The 19,745-nt window shown below is 43.1% G+C and overlaps 2 protein-coding genes across 15 annotated transcripts in view; one reads left to right on the forward strand and one right to left on the reverse strand.

The window, feature by feature from the left end:
* The window catches only part of INTS9 (integrator complex subunit 9), a 70,892-nt gene extending 67,057 nt beyond the window's left edge, over positions 1-3,835 (reverse strand). The window contains exon 1 of one of the 2 annotated variants that reach the window (XM_069805514.1): positions 3,761-3,835. In XM_069805514.1, the coding sequence (XP_069661615.1) occupies positions 3,761-3,769 (9 nt within the window). In that variant the 5' untranslated portion in view covers positions 3,770-3,835. Of the gene's footprint in view, positions 1-3,271; positions 3,439-3,760 lie in introns of those variants that run through there. The other variant, XM_069805515.1, reaches the window with a different exon arrangement.
* Positions 3,836-4,025: 190 nt separating this feature from the next.
* Positions 4,026-19,745, forward strand: part of HMBOX1 (homeobox containing 1) — a 112,476-nt gene continuing 96,756 nt past the window's right edge. For 8 of the 13 annotated variants that reach the window (XM_069805520.1, XM_069805522.1, XM_069805518.1 and 5 more), the window contains exon 1: positions 4,026-4,435. The gene's annotated coding sequence lies outside the window, so the exon portion shown is untranslated. Of the gene's footprint in view, positions 4,436-4,642; positions 4,664-19,745 lie in introns of those variants that run through there. The other 5 variants (XM_069805516.1, XM_069805526.1, XM_069805527.1 and 2 more) reach the window with 2 other exon arrangements.

Below are 19,745 nucleotides of genomic sequence, written 5' to 3' on the forward strand. Positions count from 1 at the left end.
TCCTATGGGCTGAAATTGGCTAGCAAATTTGTAAATTACTTGGGATGGAAAGGGAGGGAGAGAATCCCTGCAGGAAACCCAGGCTTTATTTCTGTAAGAAACCAGCCTAAACAACCAAACAAGGTACAGCCCACACCTTCTGTGGCTGTTTGGCACAGATCAGCAGAGGAAGCTATACATGTGCACTTGCAGCAGCTCTGGGGCATGCTCTCACCTGCTTTTTATCTTGCTAAACGCAAACAGGAAACACGAGGGAATGGACAACCATACCTGAATGGAAGGGTTTGTGTACTGAGAAATCCCAAATGCTTTGCAAGCTTAATGAGCCAGTAAGCAGGTTATGTACAGGGGCACTTGAGCATCATTGAGATGCAGTCACCTCTTGTGTGGAGAGTGGCAAACATTTAACGAGGCACAGGAGCAGCTGAAGCTTTGAATAAGAAGAGAAGTGAATAAAAATGCCAGCTTTAAAATGCAGGATTGGAACGTAAATGTCTGAATAGAGGGTGGCCACCTCCACATGAGGGTTTCTCTTCTTTGTTGAGGGATTCCCTGGTTCTTCAGGGATTGCAAGAATAAGAGATTTTGCATCTTGAATACAAGTTTTTGTATCTCCAAAGCCTGGGCATCTGGCAGGACAGCAATGCTCAGGTGGTCAAACTTTAGCTTTTAAATTCAAGTTTTGGTCAATTAAGATGAAAATATCAATTGGTTGGCCATGCACCACATTGAAAACAGACTCAGTCATTTATACCTTATGCTTGCTTTCTATACTTCACTCTACTAAGCGGAAAGAAGGTAGATTAATCATTTCACTTTCTATCTCTTCTCACAATATGTTAACACAGGATTGCAACTGTCTGGATTAACAACTCCCAAGGAGCCTATTTACATACATTCATCAAAAACCTGTTTTAAATTATATTTAAATATGAAGAAGCTACTAAGCCCCAAATATTAAATTAAAAATATCACACAGACTTTTGTTTTAAATTCACAAAGCCTTAATTACTAAGGAGCAACATTACATTTTGCCTGCTGTTAGCAAAGTTTTAAAAAAATGTGAAAAGCCAAACCGCTGAAGAAGTGAGTAAACAAGTAAGGAATTCAGTTGTTTTATTCGCAAATGTAAGACACGCATGTGAAATTAAGTTCTTACCAGACCAGAGCTTTGACAACTGAAGTTAAAATCCAAGTAAATAGAAAGAAATGAAGGAAAAAAATTAAGATCTAAACTATTTTTGTAGCATCTAAACTACCGGTAATTAAAAAAAGGCAATGAAATATCACTTCTTTTATCAGCAAAACACTTTTTTGCTTTTTTTAAAATCATGAATAGGATCATGACCCTGACATCTACGAGCTAACTGGAAAATCTTCCTTTTTTCTTCTTTAAAAGCATCTAAAATAATCTATATCTGTGGCTGTCATGCTGTGGTAAATGGATTCCTGGGAGTCAATGGACTCTTTCTACCAGATTCAAGTAAAGTGACTGAAAAAAAAAAAAGGCAATTCATATATGCTATACAGCTATTTGCACAGGTGACACTTCTGGGCCTGGACCTCTGTTAGAATTTTAGATTAGGAATCCAAGAATATGAGTGTTTGCACTATATACGTCTCTATACACACTACAAATGTGATCATTTTCACCCAGTTTATACCTGCTACTGTTTAAAACAGATCCAGAGATCCCAGTCACTAATATTCCTCACTGGACTAAAATGCAAGTCTTTTTTTCTCTCTAAGATTTGTTTGCTTCCATCTTTATTCCCTTATGGCTAAAGGCTGGTGCAGCTGACGCACTAGGTGCCTCATCACCCAGCTAAAAAATGGTCATGTAACAAAGCCACAAAACAGACAAAAGACATAAATACGCCCACCTCAGGTCACAACTTTTTTGGTAGGCTTTGTAAATTGGATGAAAGTTTGACAGAGCAGGGCACAAAGAGATCAAGATGAGGGGCTAATTCCAGATGCTAAGGCCCTCATAGAGGCAGGTTCTCAGCAGACATCTGGTTCATGCTGAGTACAAGCCAGCTCAGAGCATCTCTGGTGATCTCATGGATGGCAATGTGACAGAGAAAAGAGATGATGTCTCACACTAGCAGCTCCAAAACATTCAAAAATTTGCAGGTTAAAACCAGTGCTTTGAATTCCAACTGAAGCCAACAAATACTGCAGTGCATTCTTCCAGTATTAATATCACATGCTAGCTTACAACCTAGGGGGAGATTAGCAACTGGTTTTGCCTGGACCAAAGCACATTTGAATATGCAGGAGCCTGACATTTTCACTGGATTCTGAATCAGGTTTGGAGTCCGTCACCTTTACCTTGTTCTTCTAAATTCAACCCATATACATGAGAAAAGAGGACGAAATAGCATCCAACTCCTTCCCCCCACAACCCCAAAATTCAGACACATGTGCAGACAAATATAAGATGAAGAATCTGGTCTTAGGATCCCCAGTGTCCAAATTTATACACGGGTCTAAAAATGTTACAACACAGATTTCGGACAGCTTGTATTCCTTCCCCCTCACCCCAACCCCTTCCCTCCCTCTACCCTTATGCAAGAGTCTAGACATTAAAAGAATTCTGCATTTCCACTATGGTCTTCATTTAAAGATTTCTCAGCTTGCATTTCGCCCCCCTGCATTGTATCAGCCTCTACAATCACATCCAGAAGTGCTTAGCTTTGCAGACTTTGTCCCACCGGTAGTATTCACCCACGCACAGAGACTTAATCGCATACGTAAGATTATGCGGGATCAAGCTTATCGGCCACCTGCCTACCGAATTAATTTTACACACTTACACCACAGATAGTGGTTTACCAGATGCCTCAAAACAAGCCCAGAATCCAAGTTCACTTCTATGAAGCTTCCTCAAGACAAAATGCTCACTCTCAAAACCCAGACACAATCTTACATTTAACAACGGTGTTAACTTCAGGTTAAACAAATCAAATGTTACACTCAGGTATTTTGAAACCTGCTTTGGTTTTCACCTCCAGACAAAGAATTGCAGCACATTATGTGAAACAGAGAAATTCTTCGTGGAAAATAAAGTAGTGGCTGAATCCCGAGGTCTCTAGGAAACTTAAATAGTTGAAAAGGGAGATGTAGAGAGGAGACCAATAATACAGGTAATGTATTTTCTGGTAAGTTTCCCTTTAGAAGACTGTAATATCAGAACCAAAGTCTCCATCAGAAGCATAGTGCGCCCCTGACAAAGCTATTTCAGGCCGATTTCCTTATTAGTAATTACCTGTATTAACGCCGTACCGCCGACGGAAAATGATTTTATTATGAACCACGGGGATTTACTAATATTCCTAGAGAAACCCAGGGGCAGCCACACGTGCGGTGCGACTCCAGCAACTGCTCCGCGGCCAGACTCGTGTTCAACGGTAAGAAGGCAAAGAAACACCTCTTCCTCCTCCTCCCGAATCCCACCCACGTTTCACCCTATCCACAACCCCAAACCCAGCCAGCCCCTGCACAGCCGCCAGTCGTGGCGAGGGGGGGGAAGACGGCGGCAGAAAACCTGAGGAGAGCCAGCCGCCCGCCCGGGCCTGTGCCCCTTCCCACACCCCGGCTCCCCTCAGGGCCGCCGCCTCCCCCCCCCAGTGCCTCAGTTTCCCCTCACACCCGGCGCGGCTGAAGCTGCCACAGCCCAGGGGCGATTCCGGGAGACCCCCCTCACCGCCGGGGGCGGGCTGAAGCCCCCCTCCTCCCTCCATCTCCACACACTCACCAGCTTCATGCTTCACCCGGCTCTATTTACTGGGACAATCCTGCCCCCCCCACCTTCCTGCCCGGCCCCCGCGCCCCAGGGCATCATGGGATTTGCAGTCCCACCGCCGCCCAGGATGAAGTAATGGCCGAACCCCGCCTCTCCCTCCCGAGGCATGCCGGGAGTTGTAGTCCGATCTCCGCGCTTCGCACCGCGCTCCGGCGGCGTGGCGTGCCGCCGGGGCATACTGGGAGTTGTAGTCCCCGCCCGGCGGCTCTCCCCGTCACCCTGGGGAGGGGGGAACTACAAGTCCCAGGGTCTCACAGCTGCAGCAGGTGGGAGCTTGGATGTTGATATCAACATGGCGCTTGTCAGACAGACAAAGACAGTCAGTCTGGTGTGATTGAGCCAAAAAAAAAAAAAAAAAAAAAAAGGGGGGGAAAAAAAAAAAGAAGAGGGAGCGAGCGAGGAGGAGGGAGCGGCAGGAGGAGAGCGAGACGGGGAGGGGGGCCCTTGTCCTCGGGGGGGGCTGGGGAGGGGGGCTCGGCGGCCGAGGGATTTCCTTCCCCCCCCTATTGTTCTCGTCCCTCTGCGCCCCCGGTAATCTCCCCTCACGCTGGGGCGGGGGCGGGCGGGGGGACCCCCCCCACCTCCTGCCGTTACATGGTGAGGTGGAGACGCCGCCAGCACCCAGAGGTGAGTGTTGCTTGTGGGGAGGAGGGGAAGGGGGGGGGCTGGGGGGGTGGGAGCGAGAACGGCGCTTGTGAGGGGAGGGGGCGGGCGGGTGGGTGGGCTGGAGGGAGGGAGGGAAAGGGGGAGCGGGAAGGGGGTGTCCCCCCCCCCGTCCCCCCCTCAGCCGGCACCGCGGCTGCCTGTGGGGGAGTTGAGGCGCGCCGGAGAGCGGGTTTCCTCACAGCGCGGGATGTGCGTGAGGGGGAAAGCCGGGGCTGGGGGGGGGTATTCGGGCAGGGGCAGCCCCCTCAGCCCCTTCCTCAGTCCCTTCCTCAGCCCGGGCGGCCGCTCGCCGGCAGAGTTTGAGCCGCGGTTCTGGGTGGCTCCGCGTTATTCTCGGCGCCCCCGGAGCGGAGGAGGAAGAGGAGGAGGAGGAAGGTGTCCCCGGGAGGCTGCTGCGGGGGTCTGCGGGAGGGCAGGGCAGCCTCTGGGTTTTAAAGAAGAGCCCTCCGTCGTTGTTCTTGCCGTTTATTGATTGATTTTTTTTTTTTTCCCCACCCCTCTCCCGGGTGCGTGGGGTGTGTGAGTGGGGTGGGGGGACACACACAGACTCGTGGTGGCGGAGTCCCCTCAGCCTGGGTGGGTGCTTCTTTTTTTTTTTTTTTTTTGTGGTGGGTGGTGTTTCGGTTTTCTTCGCCGTGGAGTTTGGGGCTGGGTTGATGCGAGCCCCGGCGCGGTTTGTCCCCAGGACACCGGGGAAGGGGGCTGAGGGGTGGCCGTGGGTTTGTGGGGGCTGCTTTCTAGGGGAGCCCCGGTGCTTTGTGCCTATGGGGGGGTGTGTGGAGGGGGGGAACGGGGGCCACGGGTGCCCCAAACCCCGCTGGCTCCCGGGGCTGGGAGGGTGAGGGAAGACGAGGGCGAGATCTGTTGCAGCTCCCCGGGCTTGGAGAGGGGGGTTTTCGGGGAGGGCAAAGGCGTTGAATCCGAAGGGTGTCTTGTTGCTGGAGAGTTTTAACATGGGAGCGGCTGGGGGAGGAGGAGGAGGACCCGGAGGGAAGTCATTCCCAAAACGTGCGAGGAGAGCTTGGGTGGGGTGTCACAGGCTTGTTTATTTTTGTACTTCTTGGGAAGAGATGGCGGGGGCAGATGCTTTTCTAGCCGTGCCTGGGGTCTTTTTTCGGAAGAGCAGTGTGTACGACCCCAGGACCGGTTGGAGTAAGTGGGAGGGAATGCCGCTGAACTGTTTTGCTGTGGTTCGGGGTTAAAACGAAACAAGAGGCGAGTGTTTTTAGGCGCAGAATACACATGCGAGACAGACGGAGCCGAGTTCTTCAACCTCAGTTTTGTCTGATGGTTTTTTTCAGTTCTACGAGTGTCTGTTGGTATGTTTGCAGAGCACTTCTTCGGAAAGCATTTTTTCCTTGGCGATAGGTCTGAAAAAGCCTTGGTCATGTGTGCTGTTTTTCTCAGTCCCTTGGTGTTAGGGACAAAAAAATGCTTTTTTGGGGGGGGGGGGGGAGAAGGAAGAGGAAATGAAGATCGTAAGCGTGTTTGCTGTTTGTCTGTGGAGTCGGGTGTATCTCAATTTGTTCTCCTCAAGTAACATTGGGAGTACAGATTAAGTGGCTTTTAAGTACAAAATGTATATGAACAAAAGCTGGAAAGATTTAAACTTTGTAGGGAGGAAAGCGTTAAACGGATAGCCAGGGCACGCGTTTGAGAGCACTGTCGGAGCAGATCTGATAGACACTAGCTACGTGCCCCTGCTTCAAACTAATGGGGATGGAGAAAAAAGAAACTGGTGGGAAAAAACCTACAATTTGCATGAATGATACCATGTAAAATATATCGTATCGGAGAGAGGAATTGTGCTCTGCAGACGATTTGTGGGCTGGCAAAACCCTGAAGTGTGCCTGCTTGCGTCCCGTGATATGACTAGCTCATTTCTGCAGGGCTCATCAGGTACAGACTCTGCTTCCTTCCTGGGATGGTGCAGCTGGCGTTTGATTTCCTCCATGGATGGGAGAGGAGGAGTCCTGTGCAGTTTTTTTTCCCCGAGATGATTGCATTTTCTTTGGCCTTGCTGTACCCTGCCTCATTAGTAGGAACTGCATCTATATTTATTTACCATTATACCATGTCCCTTGGGATGTCGGGTGTAGTTTGGAGTAGGTATATATGGATTTATCACTCTTAACATCTTTTTTTTCTCCCATCATGCTAGGACCAAATCCGTCAACAGCGGAGAACAAACTTAATTTATTTCTGTGTTTTGCATCTCACTTTTTGCCATTTCTCTTCCAAATTGCTAAGAAAACATCTCCGAGACGTGGGTGAGGGAGGGAAGTAGGGGAGAAGTGAGAAAGGGATGGAATATGTTATCTGTGCAGGGATGCATTTGTTATCTGTGTGTTCTGAGAGCACCAGGCTCTGTGAAAGAGCAGGGTTTGATACTGCATCTAAAATGTGGGGTTTGGGAATGCTCTTTTCCCTTATGCAAAGATTCTTCTTCAGCCCCACGACAGCCACAACTTTTTCTATATGGTTGACAGAATTGTCTGACGAGCCTGGGCATGAGACTAGGAACAAGGAACTTGTGTTTTACTCAGCGATGTCTGTTCTTCCTCCTATCGTTCCTTTAGCACCAGTGCAAGCACCAGAACAGGCATCAGCATTTTTACTCCTGTGTCATCCAACTGTTCAGAGCAGGTCTAGACGACATTGTGGTATGCAGACTGCCAGCTGTGTTATAGGAATGCTACCATGGGTGAAACTGCAGGATTTTTAAAGAGTGGTAAGGAAATCTTGAGGAAAATCCTGTGTGGTTGAGGCCTGCTTATCTCTCTAGCTACTTTACTGAGTTGTCTTGAGCAATTCCTTTCGATTTGTTGACCTTTCTAGAAAATGTGCATCTCCTTAGCATTATGATTCTGATAATTCCACAGAATTAGTAACCAGTGTCAGCTGCAGAAAGCTTACTTCTAAGGCAGTTTCTGTGCAGGTCTTAGTGATCTCTTTCAAGAGGATATTAAAAGTTTGTGGCTGTTCAGTGAAAATTGAAAATTAAATTATTATGAAGTGTTTACTTTATAGTGATAATCCATAAGTTCATGGAGATGTTTGGTATGTTTTTTCATTGGTATCTAGAGCTGGGAAAACAGTGGGGTTCTGACATTCACTTTTAAAACTAATTTTATTTTTAATGAAATTAATTTTTAATAAGCATGAATTTCAAGAATTGTTCTATCATTAACTTTTGGGACTGCTCTTTTTTTCTTGTATGTCAGTGGCGCACTGGTGAAATTTGGGTCTTTAGGATATGATGTTTGCGTGGGAAATTGGAAGAATTAGTGAAACTGAAACATAAGAAAGGAAGAACACTGTACTGTCCCTTTCATAAAGGGATCTCAGAAGATGTGTGGTTGTATATGTTAGCAACTAAACCAATTTGCATGAAATGACAGCACATTTTAATCTAAAGAAAGCAACTTGTGTTTTACAGTGATTTCTGTGCAGAGCTTTTAGGGACACTACAGAATTACACATTACAGTGTTGGGATCCGTGTCAAATGTGTTTTATCTTCTGCAAAGTTTAGGATTTGAAATCAAACACTTGAAGGGATGCTATCGGCTTAAGAATGCTGCTGCAAAAACCCCATGCCTTCATTTCTGCTATGGATAACTTTATGCAGCTTTGACACTTCAAAAGTTACTGAAGTCGATTTCGCTTTATACTGATTTGAATGGAGTGGGCATTGGATTCCACATACACGTCTTTTGTGGGATTGGGCTTCAATTATACCTATGCTGATAATATTATCTTGGGGGTTATCAGTGAAGTAAGACCAAAGTCATGATTATAGTGGGATTTTTAGGACATAATGAGGAGAATTTGAATTTTGGGGGATCTAAATCATATCCCTAAAGCTGGTTTTATACATAAGATTAGTAATAAACTGTATTTTAGCGATCTAATATTCCTGTATTGACTGAAGCTCCCTTCTGACACGTATAAAATTAGGATGTCTGGGTAGCAAAGTATACTGAGAGTTCATATTTGAACAGTCACGCAAGCAGATTGTATGTTAGCTATGAATACAATTTCTAGTGTTAATGCTAAAGATAAGCGTTTTGACAAATGCTTTTAATTTGGAGAACAATACAAGCAAGAAAAACAGCATATGAAAAGAAAGTGTTATTCTTCATTTTGCAGGTGGCAAACCAAGGTGTAGAGGGATTAACTTGCCCAGGTTCCTACATGGAGTCTGCGGTAGAACTAGTAATCAGTCTGTGATCTCAAGGGTTTGTCAGGGTTTTAATCAGAGTTTTTCTTCCTCCCCTCATTAATTAACTAATTTCCACATTTTGAACATAACATCTAGAGATTATTTTTCTTTCCTCCAGTTTCAAACTTTATAGCCTGAAGTTTTTTCATTTTTAGTCAAGCCTTGAAAACACAAGGTTGGAAAGCTTCGTCTGAACAGCACCTCCCTGACATATGATACTGTCTTGAAACAGCCTCTGACAAGTGAACCCTCTCATTGAAATCATGTGAGGAATTTTATTACTCAACTCTGAAGATCTTCTGGGGGAAAGGAGGTTGCAAACTATTAACTATGTGGTCTTCATTGCAAGTTGGCACATAAAATGTTCTTATGTATTGAGACAGTCATGTGGTCCACAGCAAGAAGTAGAGAATCAGCTCTGTAGTTGCTGGCCAACTGAAAATTTCATCTTGCAATTGTGAGAAACACTTTTATTTTTGTGTTGTGCCTCCTAAAAAGAGGGATATTCGCTTGAAAACTGGTCTTTCTTTAAACATGGTATTGTTTGATTTCCTTCCCCTCTCCTCCCACTTGGCTAGGCACTTACACAGGGTTAGCCTGTGACCGTAAAAGCATGTGGAGAGGCTTTTATGATAGATAACCTTAAAAAGTATATTGTGTTTGGGATGCTTCTTGTTTTTGCTGTTGCAGTCGGGTTTACCAAAAGCTCGTTGTTCATGCAGGCTTCCTGCATAATACGCTGCTGAGCAAAGTGCTCGTTTCACAGTTATGAAACTGCTGCTATCGCAATTACTGCATCGTAAAGCCTAACCTAATCAGAAGTGATCGATTTATGGCCATAACTTGTGTGGTGTGCTAGTGGAGTACAGCTCTGATGTTTCACGTTTGATTCATTATGACCGAGCCACTGTCCTTCTCCTTTACTATTCTATCGTAAAACAATACTTTGTACCTTGGTTTGTGAATCTTTTAGTGCTTTACAGAGGTATCAGTAGTTTACAAATAGGGAAACTGAGGCATAAGGGCCAAGTGACTCACTCAAGGTCACTTAAGCAGCAGTTGAACACAGCTGTCTCTATTCTCGACCTATTGCATTTTTACATCTGTGATATAATAACATATATTAACCATATAAGGAATTTATTGGCTGATCTAATGTGCTTGACAAGAATACCTAAGTCAATGAGATTTTTGTACAGTGATGGGAGGATTTCCCATGTTCCATTGACTTTTGTGGTTTGACACTTGTCATCCTTATTTATTCAGTTAATCTTGTTGCTTTTAAATCCATTAGATTTCCTCCCCGCCTCCCCCCATCAGGCCAAAAGAGCTACAGGGTAAACTTTCTCACAAGACTGTAAGGGATGCTTCTTTTTCTTGCATAGCTTTTCTTTTGCTTTGTCTAATAGAAGTTTTTCAGTGTTGGACTTCAGATCTATCTCAGGAATGCACATGCATGTTTGTTACTTGTTTTGATTCAGCACTGTGTTAATGTAGACACCAAAAGGTTGAATAATTACTGTTTTGAAGCGCTTTTTTAAGAATTTAAAAAAAAAAAAATCTGTAACTGGTTATTCTACCCGTGTGTGTGCAGATTTCCCTTTCTCAGTTCTTAATCAAAGCTGCATGCAGAGTCTGAAGTTAAAGACTGCTCTTAAAACTGGTAACTGCTGTAGTGCAGTGCTTCTGACAAAGTGTATGCTGCTTTATCTTTCCTGTGCAGCCAACCAGAAGGTATGGAAAGTCAGTTAACTCTTTCTCCTTCAGAATTCCTCTATGAAGTTTGCTTCCTAATTTCATGTTGGTTTCAGTGCATTTACTGACCTGAAACTTATTACCAAGCATAGCCCTTGATCAGGTTGTATGTATCTATACACCTAAATGATTTCTGTAATATGGCTTGACGAAGACCTAACTTTGTGTGTATGTCCATGGTATGCTGGCAAGTACTGCTTCCAGTCACTATTTGCCCAATGGGTGGAGTGTTTTTTCCAGATGTAGCGAAGAGTTTCTTGCGGCTCAAGGAAACAAATTTTATTACCTGCTTCATGCATGAAGGTGGCATTCTTACGTTCTCCATGCATATGTCTGTTTAGGCTGTATTAAATGTATGCGAACCCCATTCACTTCTGTGGTGGTAGATGAGGTCTTAACATTGGGCTAAGGAAGTAATTTACAAGCCAGGCATACAAAATATATTAATTATGTTTGGCTTTACCCCCAGCTGAATCTCACTTGCCCTGAGTTCCTGGCATGGGTGTTTTCCCCACTTTCAAACTTAATATATGAGAAGCCTTATTTTCTTTTCACTTTCTTAAAAAAAAATTATTAAATTTTAAGTTCAGCTGTAAAACAACTCCTACTGCTGAAACAATACTGTAGGCTACTCTTTCAGTGAGCCTTGTGAACAGCCAGTTTTATTCTTCTGATAAGCCTATGCCCTATCAATTGGGAAGTGCAGCATATAGTCATTTCCTGCATTTTGAGCTGCCCATTTCTTATGAGCTCCAAAGCAAGCACTGAATCTGCTTTTTGTTCTTCCAGTGGTACTGTAATACTAATGGAAGCAGAAAGCATTTAGTTAGTTCATAAAATACAACTTGGATATTTATTCTGACCTTTATTTTGGACAGTTTCTCTGCCATGATCAGATTCTCCGATTACAATGTCAGCTTTCACTAGAAATCTCTTTGTGATTTAACTGGCAGGGTTTTGGAGTTTGAGCAACTGGGTATGCAGCAGCTCTGACATGTAAGTAGTACTCAAATGTTGAAAAGGAAAGTTCTTCCTGGCAATGAGATCGCGCCATTTCTAGGCTCTGCCATAGGTCTTATTTTATGACCCGGGGCAGACTTCTTGACTTTCCTGTGTTCCAGTGTGTAATATGAAAATAATCCTTTCAGGGCTGTTGAGATGCTTTCATGTTAGTAAAGTATTTGAAGATTGTTGGCTGGATGGTAGCGCATGCTGCCGCTCTCGGTAGTATAAACATGAATGTCATAAGTGTATTTACACAGAATAAGAACTAGTTATTTAAGCTAATACTGATTTTTCATGCTGCAGATGGGAGAGGTAAGTGGCTGATCACAGTTTTCTCAACTAAGTTGTATTATTATGCATGGTTTCCAGACATCGTCGTAGTTGGTCATTCTCTGACTGTTTGCATTTCATGGGGGCTCCATCTGTTTGATGGAGCGGTGCTGTTTAGTGATAAGTACAGCAGTCTGAAAAAGAGGGAACTTGCTGAACTTGAAACTTATTCCTCCCTCTTTAATTTCCTGGTCCACAGAAGTAGAATGATGTTAACATATTGGAGATTCATAAAATTTAAGACGAGAACAGACAATTAAATTGCCTTCTCTGATATGTTTTATATGCTTTGTATCACAAGCCTTTAAATTTTAATCATTTACTCTGAAACTGAGACCAGTAACTGATGTTTGGCTAAAAACTATTTGAAAGCTTTCCAGCCTTGAGTGTCCATCCCTGGTAATTTCAGACTCATCACTTCTCTTGGTAGTTTGTGCCATCTCACTGTTAAAAGTAAGTGGCTGATTTCTAATTTGAATTTGTCGAAGTTCTGCCACTGGTTCTTGTTATGACTTTTCCTGACAAGATTAGAGCCCTTTAGTATCCAGTACTTTCTTGCCATGGAGGTACTTACACTCTGTAATCAAGTTACTCGATTGATAAGGAAACAGAGTTGAGCTTTTAAGTCTTACTCTGAGGCATTTTCTCCAGCACTCACATCATCCGGTGATTCTTCATGGTCTCCGTTTATTTTTAACGTTGTGGAAACCAAAAATGGTGAAAGGTCCAGGCTGTGTCTGATCCAGACTGAATACTGAGGTGAGACGGCCCTTTTTGCTATGCAGCCATTTAAAAGGTTCACAGTAGCCCTTTGCATAGGGAAATCTGTTCGTCAGCCTCGCTACTCAGACACTGAGATTCTTTCTAGTAAAGTCTGCCATTTAGTAATTACGATCTGCATTTCTTAGATTATAAATTTGCCTTTGTATTCAGATGTGTTTTGCTTTCCTGAGCTGAGTTAAGGTAGGTATTCAGACTTTTTTCTTTTGCTGTCCTTTTCTCAAAATAATGTACTGTTCCTATAGTCCTGGTGTCAGTCACAGATTTTTATCTGCAGTGATAAAAATGTTGAACTGCATCAGACCTTAAATTTAGTGACAAAAAAATTAGCATGATGCAATCCCAGGAAGTAGATTAAGAACTGGCTAACTGACAGATCTCAGAAAGTACCAGTCGATATGGAGCAGCCAATGTGGATTTCCACTAGACCAAAGTACGCTCTGTGCACATACTTTCTTCTGTTCAACTACGTTTGTAATCTCAAAGAACAAAGTTAGTCCTTTATCAAGACATTTTCCATTAAAATGTGCTGACTAGTACTACCGATGTCCCTGTTCTCTAATTCTTTACTGGTATTTTTTTTTTCTTTTCCTGTTGGTTTGCCTGGATTGATACCCAGCTGACTGCCTTACAGCTCTCCAGATTTGCTCCATCCCCTTTTTGAGCATTAGCATAATATGAACATGCACCTTGCCTGGGGTTTCGCCCTCATTTTCTAGAGAGTCCCTCATTAAAAAGGAAAAAAAACCCACCTTACAAGACTGCAAAAAGCCCTCTTCAGTGCATGTTTTTAGGCTGACTTAAAATGTTTCCCTGCTAATAGATTTGCTGAAAAGCATCTCTTATTGCTGGTGAATTAGAAGGTACTAGATGTGACGAAAGGATGTTGCCCCAGTCTAACAGAAAACTGTTCACAGTAATCCGGGTGGTTCTCCCTTCCACCAGAAAGTTACTGTTTTTTAAATTTTATTGCTATTTTGTTTGGTTTTTATATCTTGAATCTTGCACTTTGGCTAGTAAGAGGAACATCCCAAGACCTTTTGTTCCTGAATGTCTGCAAGTATAAAATCACAATGCTTTTGGGGCAGCTGTGGTGCATCTGCCAGCAGATTGGATGGCATCGTGGAAGTAAAGACCTTTCCAACCTTTACAAGCGGCTGCTTCTGAAGACACTTGTGAATTATCCTTCAGTTCATTTCATGGGCATTATTCTCATAAATATTGGTGTCACTCCTCTGTCACACTCAAGTAAATTCTGTCTTATTCATAGCAACGTGCCTTCTTGCTTTTTGTTAAAAATGCAGCTGCCTTCACTTGCTGGCTGTTCCCTTGAATTTCCCTTTTCCTGTCCCAAGCTGATTTAGCTTTTACTCCCTCCATGTTGCAGCTGTAATCAGCAGCGCACAGGAATGTCTCTTTCTGTAGGAGGGGCAATATTTCTGCTGTTGCTTTTTAGGGTACTGGATAATACAGGATCTTGAAACCAAACCTCATTTAAATACCACTGTCAGTTAGAAGTGAAGTGTATTGTGTTTTGGTTTGTTTGTTGTTGTTTTTTTCCCCCCCAAGGTAGGTGTTTGAAAGGACTTGCTCCCTGAGAAAGTCCCTGTTCTGAAACCTGAAAATTCCAGGCAGATAAAATGCAAGGAGGTCAGGCGAGTATCTGAAGTTTGGGATGTCTGCTTCCTTTCTGGCTGTCGAGTGGGAAACCTGCCATAGTGATAGGCTTTGAGTAAAGATTTGGAGGGGGGAAGAAAGGGAGGAGGACTGAGGCACAGGATCTTGGAGGCTGGAAAAGATAACTGTAAAAGAAGGTATGCCATTTCTGTTGCTTGCAATCTGAGATGTGGCACTGTGGAAGTCTAAGGCAAGTAATAGAGCCTCAAAAATGTGTGCTGTTTTGTTGGACGTAAATATTTCTTATAAAGCAAGCCTCTGAGCTCAGCCAGCGGCTTTCCTGCCTCCTAGCTAAATTGGTATCTGATTTTTCTGTTCCTCTGCTGTCTTCTTGCAGGAGTTGTTTATTGACTGAAATTGTTTCCATATGGCTGCAATGTAGAGCTTGATTACATTAAACGTGGCGCTTTCCTGTGGCATTGCAGTGCTATGGAAAGATCATCCCTCTTTCTCTCCTTCCAACCTTGCCTTCCTCCGTAAAACCTTGGTTTTGGAACATATAACTTGTTTAGCTATTATCTTCCCCCCCTCTGTGGCTTGTAGAATGGGAAAACTGGGATCCAGTTCTTTTGGGGTCTTTGTATTTGATTGCTTAGGTGGGTTAAGTTTGGGTATAAATTGGTGATGTAATACTTAAGATGAAGATTAGAGTGAGTGTTACTGGAGCTGGGGCCCCAATGTGTTAAGCACTGAACAAGTATGCAGTCAAGAGATAGCCTCTACTTCCAAAGAGCTTGCTGCCCATCAGGACAGTCCATTTGGGTTGTATTTGTTTACACTGATGATCAATTTAAGTACTGTTCCAAGAACGTGTTAGAATTCCTGTACATGGACTCTTCAGGATGCTAAAGGGCCAGATTCACCACTTATCTGGAACCTAGACGCTATGTATAATAGCAAATGGATGCATCTGTATCTTTGATAAGAATAAAAGCTGATTGTTGGCTAAGTTAGCTAATAAAACCAGCAGTGAAGCCTCTCCACCCTCTCTTTGCAATTACTCTATCTTTTATTAAATTGAGTTTATAACCTGGATTCAAAATCTGGTTTTTGTTAAAAATGTTTTCTATTTAAATATGTTAAAATATATAAATACTTTATTCTTAAGCCTAAGCCATCTGATGTAGTGCCTACATTTCTTGTAATGTACTTAAACAGAACCTAGGCAATGTATTTTTACTGCCAATATCTCAAAAAAAGCCAAACCAGTGAAGTGGTAGTCACTCTTGGCTGAGCACATGGAACCAGAATCTGATGAAGTAGTAAACCAGCTTTTGACAGAAACAGCCTCTTCTGCATGTGCATAGAAAATATTTTCTTCATTTCTGTATGTTCAGATAGTTCAGATCACAGACTATTTAATTCAAAACTGAGAAACCATTTGGGAGCTGTAAATGCAGAAATGCTTATTTTCCTCGCCTAACATAAGGTGGAAAAAAAGAACAATGAGGAAGGAGATTCACTAATACCAAAACATTTCAATGGAGGACACAGCAAGGTTCAATTCACTTAATAAAGATAATTCATTTGTTTTCACTAAAGCATTTTAAAATGCAAACCATGTTTCCTTTTATGCGTCCAGCACATATGATGTATCATTCAAGATTAATAAAACTGTAATACATAAAAGCTGGCATTTAAAAATTATTTTATAAACATTCTGGCTAATAACCTAGAGTGGAAACTGAAGCACAAGTATGCTGTTTAGGCCTTTGCCTTGCTAGAGTGTGAAGCTCCCTCCAGTCTTTTTTTAATTCAATGTAAAATGAAAGCTTCAAGGGGACAAATTAAGCTTTCCTAACCACGGGCTATCCAGTGACTTGCTGGCTGGTGTAGGGCACTCTCAGATGTTAAATGTCTATGAGGCAAGTTCAAGCTGAAAATTATTTAAATATGTCCCTCATAATTTAGAGGTGTTTGACTAGTGAGCTGGCAGGTAAAAGGAAGACGGTGACCATGAAGCCATCGTGGCCATCTTCTCTGCCTGTCCTTTTCCTTGAGGGACTTGCTGGTGCCCAGTGCTTGGAGTAAAGGCTGTAGGCACCTTATTCCACTTGGGCTATTACAAGTCTTAAAATTGTGGTATGATGGAGCAGCCTCCTTTCAGCCCACACCAAGGCACATCACTTCAACAGGTAGATTTAAAACCTTTCATTCTCCTTTGTGTTTTTACTTTAGATGGCTGGCTCCCTGTCCAGCATGCTGGTTTTTGTTGATCCCTTGATAAATGGCTTGTATATGTTGTGAGAAGAGAACTTTTCATGAAAGGCTGTGGATCCCACAGCTGTGGTGGGATGCCTACAGGTCCTGATTTATCTTGAAGATCTTTCTACTCCCTGTTTTGCAAAATGGTGTGGGAAAGGTAGGCTGGAGAAGCCTTAGTTCTCTTCTGTCCTTCACAAAACGCACTAGCTACATGGGAGCAGAAGCGAGGACTAAAGTCCATTTAGTTTTCAGTGTTGTCATCTTCACAGAAAGGGAGAAGAAAAGATGAATTATAACTGTTGCAGGCCTTGTCTGTACTTCTTGCAGGTCAGAGTTGCATTCTGCTTCTTACCCAGTGGATGACCAGCTAAAACAAAAACAAAACTTCACCTCTTTAAACCTGTGCAAAGCTGCCTTCGAGGAGTTCCTTTACACTAATGAAGTTTAGTTTGCTAGTTACTTTTCAGTGACTTCCAGAACAGTTATAACAGAGTGAGTTGATGTAGACTCTCTTGTGTATTTTGTGTGAGCTCAGATATTTAAATAAGGAATAGAAGTAGCACTGCAATTTCTGCAAGAAATACTGCAAGAAGAAGTATCTACACTTTCCATTAAATTTCAGTGCCTTTAATGGGTGAGTCCTTAAAACGAGATGTAAATAACGTTAGAGGTAGTGGGAGTGCTCTCTGTTGGCTTTAACAAGAACTGAACTGGAACTATATTGAGGATATTTTCCTTTTTTAATTAACAGGAGATCACTGAGTTCTAGGTCCTCTCATACGTACGAATAATTAATTCTCCATTGTTTTTGCTTTTGACAGACTTTTACTGTCAAGCTTCCAAAGGAGACATTGGCCCTTCCTCCAATTATTTGATGAAACAATTTACTACATGCAGCCTTCCCCCCACCCTTCATGGTGGAAATCTGCTTCTGTGTCCTCCTGGGTGCTGCTTCCCAACTCTGCTTTATGCTCTCTGTCTCTTACAGATAACAACTTGCACAGCATTGGGATTGAAACACTTTTATTCTCCTTGCCCACTCTTGAAAAAGTCCACAGCGTTGGCCTTCTAGTGAACAGCATGTGTTGAATGTCCTGCAAATAACTTAATAAAGAGGATAATCCTTCAGTTTTCTTCTAATGAGAATTACTTCTGAGAAAAGACTGCAGGCTCAGGGCCATACTGCCATGCAGTATTATCAGTACATTTTGGCTGTGAATAGGATTCCTTTTTTCTTAAATGTTAAAGGGAGGGGTTATGACTTCAGAGGTATAATTGTGTGGAGACATTACTTGGGCAGACCTCCTAAACTCCTCTGCATTAATTTGGATGTGCTGGGTATGAGCTCTGTGCGCTTGCAGCCACTGAAGAGAGTCTTGGACCGTGACTGGTGTTTGCAGAAACCAGAGAAATTGCAAATAATGTGTCTGCTTGCCTGCTGCATTTTGAGACTCTTGCCTGTTTTCCCTGCTTCTGTTGACCGTCTTTCTTTTGTACCTGTTCCTATGCCATTTGCAGTCATAGTTCCCAATTATAAACTTAGCTTAAAACACATTGTAACTAACTTTTCAGCTCTGGCCTTAGCCACCTAGCAAAAATGATTTAGCCATGTTCTCTCAGGTTTCTGAAGCCACCGTGCCAAAAAGTATGGGCATCCCTACCTCACAGCTCTGAGACAGTTTGTCTTCGTAGGAAGACGTGTCTGTAGTCTAGTCATTACCCCAGCACCAACCTAAATCCAAGTGGATGATCATGTGCCTGCACACTTATTTTTAGAGCAAGTTGCCCAGGAAGATTGCATATGCAGGGAGGTTAGACCTGGCAAGCTTGAGAGGTGCTATCCAACCTCCACAGTTCTGTGGTATGTGCAAATGGAGAGATTAAACTAATAGTTTTCGTATAGATACATCCTCGTGCTTTTCATCCTGTCCCTCGTTCTTACCCTCTCCTTATTTTTTAAAGGTGGACCTTTTAAAGCCTTTTATAATAGTTCTTAAAGACATATTACTCTCACTGGATTTAACACCGTGACTGGCACAAGGGAGGGTTAGAAGCCAGTTATTTAATTGGCGTTTTACATGGTAGACTTTGAAACTGTGAATTCAGTGAGGTTCCTGCTTTGCTGCTCTTTTTCTATAGATCAGCAGTGGTGCACGCACACAGTACTTCTAGAAATAAGGGTGTATGTCCTGAAAGTATTGCTTGAAGCTAGGCTCTGATCTGCAGTAACGGCAGAGCTGTGCTAGTTTGTACCTCTGAATATAGGCAGCTATAAAATAAGGTTTACTTAAGAGTTGCAAAATGCAATATAGAGACTAAGGTCCGTTAAAATCAGGTTTAATACAGGAATGGCTGTAGTGGTCAGATCAGAAGTTTGCCTTATCTCTGGCACAAGGCTAGGTAACTAGCAGTCATGGATGCTGAGGAAAGCCTATAATAACAGGCCAAACATTTGATACCTCCCCAGCATATACTTGGAAATATCCTTACTGTGTTCTTCAGACGTTTGGTGTATCTTTTGTATCCCATCTTTTCCACTTAAAGAGAGGTCTAGGCATGTTAAATCCTTAATGGCCCATTTGTCTAGACAAACTGCCATCCTGAGCTGTGTCCGCAGTGTTTTCCACCTGCTTCACGTCACATACCTGGAGGCTAAGTAGCCTTTGTGAAGGGAGGTGGGTTTTTTTAGTTCAGTTCCAAGTGAGCAAATGTCCTTAATTTATAAATTAAGTCACCTTCTTTTGGTTGGTTTGTTTGTTTTATGCCTTGTTTTTTTGGCATCCCTGTTCTGTGTGCTGGGTAGTAAACAATTATTCCCCCCCCCCCCCCCCCCCGAAGTTACCATCTTCACTGATCTATCGACTGGGCTGCTTGTTTAATAACTCTCTCATTTGGTTCAGATGAAATTGGTTGGGATAACATGGACCTATATGTAACTTCACGCTTGACCTAGCCCAAATAGTTTTGCTGAGCATGATTTGGGGAGTGTTCACGAAGTACTGTGCCAGCAGGACTCTGCAAGTGCTCATTCCTGGCAGGGAGGTGACAGCAGGAGAGGCAGGGCATGCACGGGTTAGCTTTCTACTGACATACCTGCATCCAGAAAAATACATCTGTCTGTGTCCAGAGTAGCATGAACATTGCAGAACGAGGGCAGCGAATGATTTCTCGCCATTATAGGTCATCTACAAACATCTATAGGACTATCAAGTTACTGTTTAACCCCAGCTCTGTGTACTCTTCATACGTAAGGACTAAGTCTGCTATCATTTAGAAAATGGAAGTTTTTTTCTGAC

Source organism: Haliaeetus albicilla, chromosome 18, assembly GCF_947461875.1.
Source record: "Haliaeetus albicilla chromosome 18, bHalAlb1.1, whole genome shotgun sequence".
Taxonomy (NCBI): Eukaryota; Metazoa; Chordata; class Aves; order Accipitriformes; family Accipitridae; genus Haliaeetus; species Haliaeetus albicilla.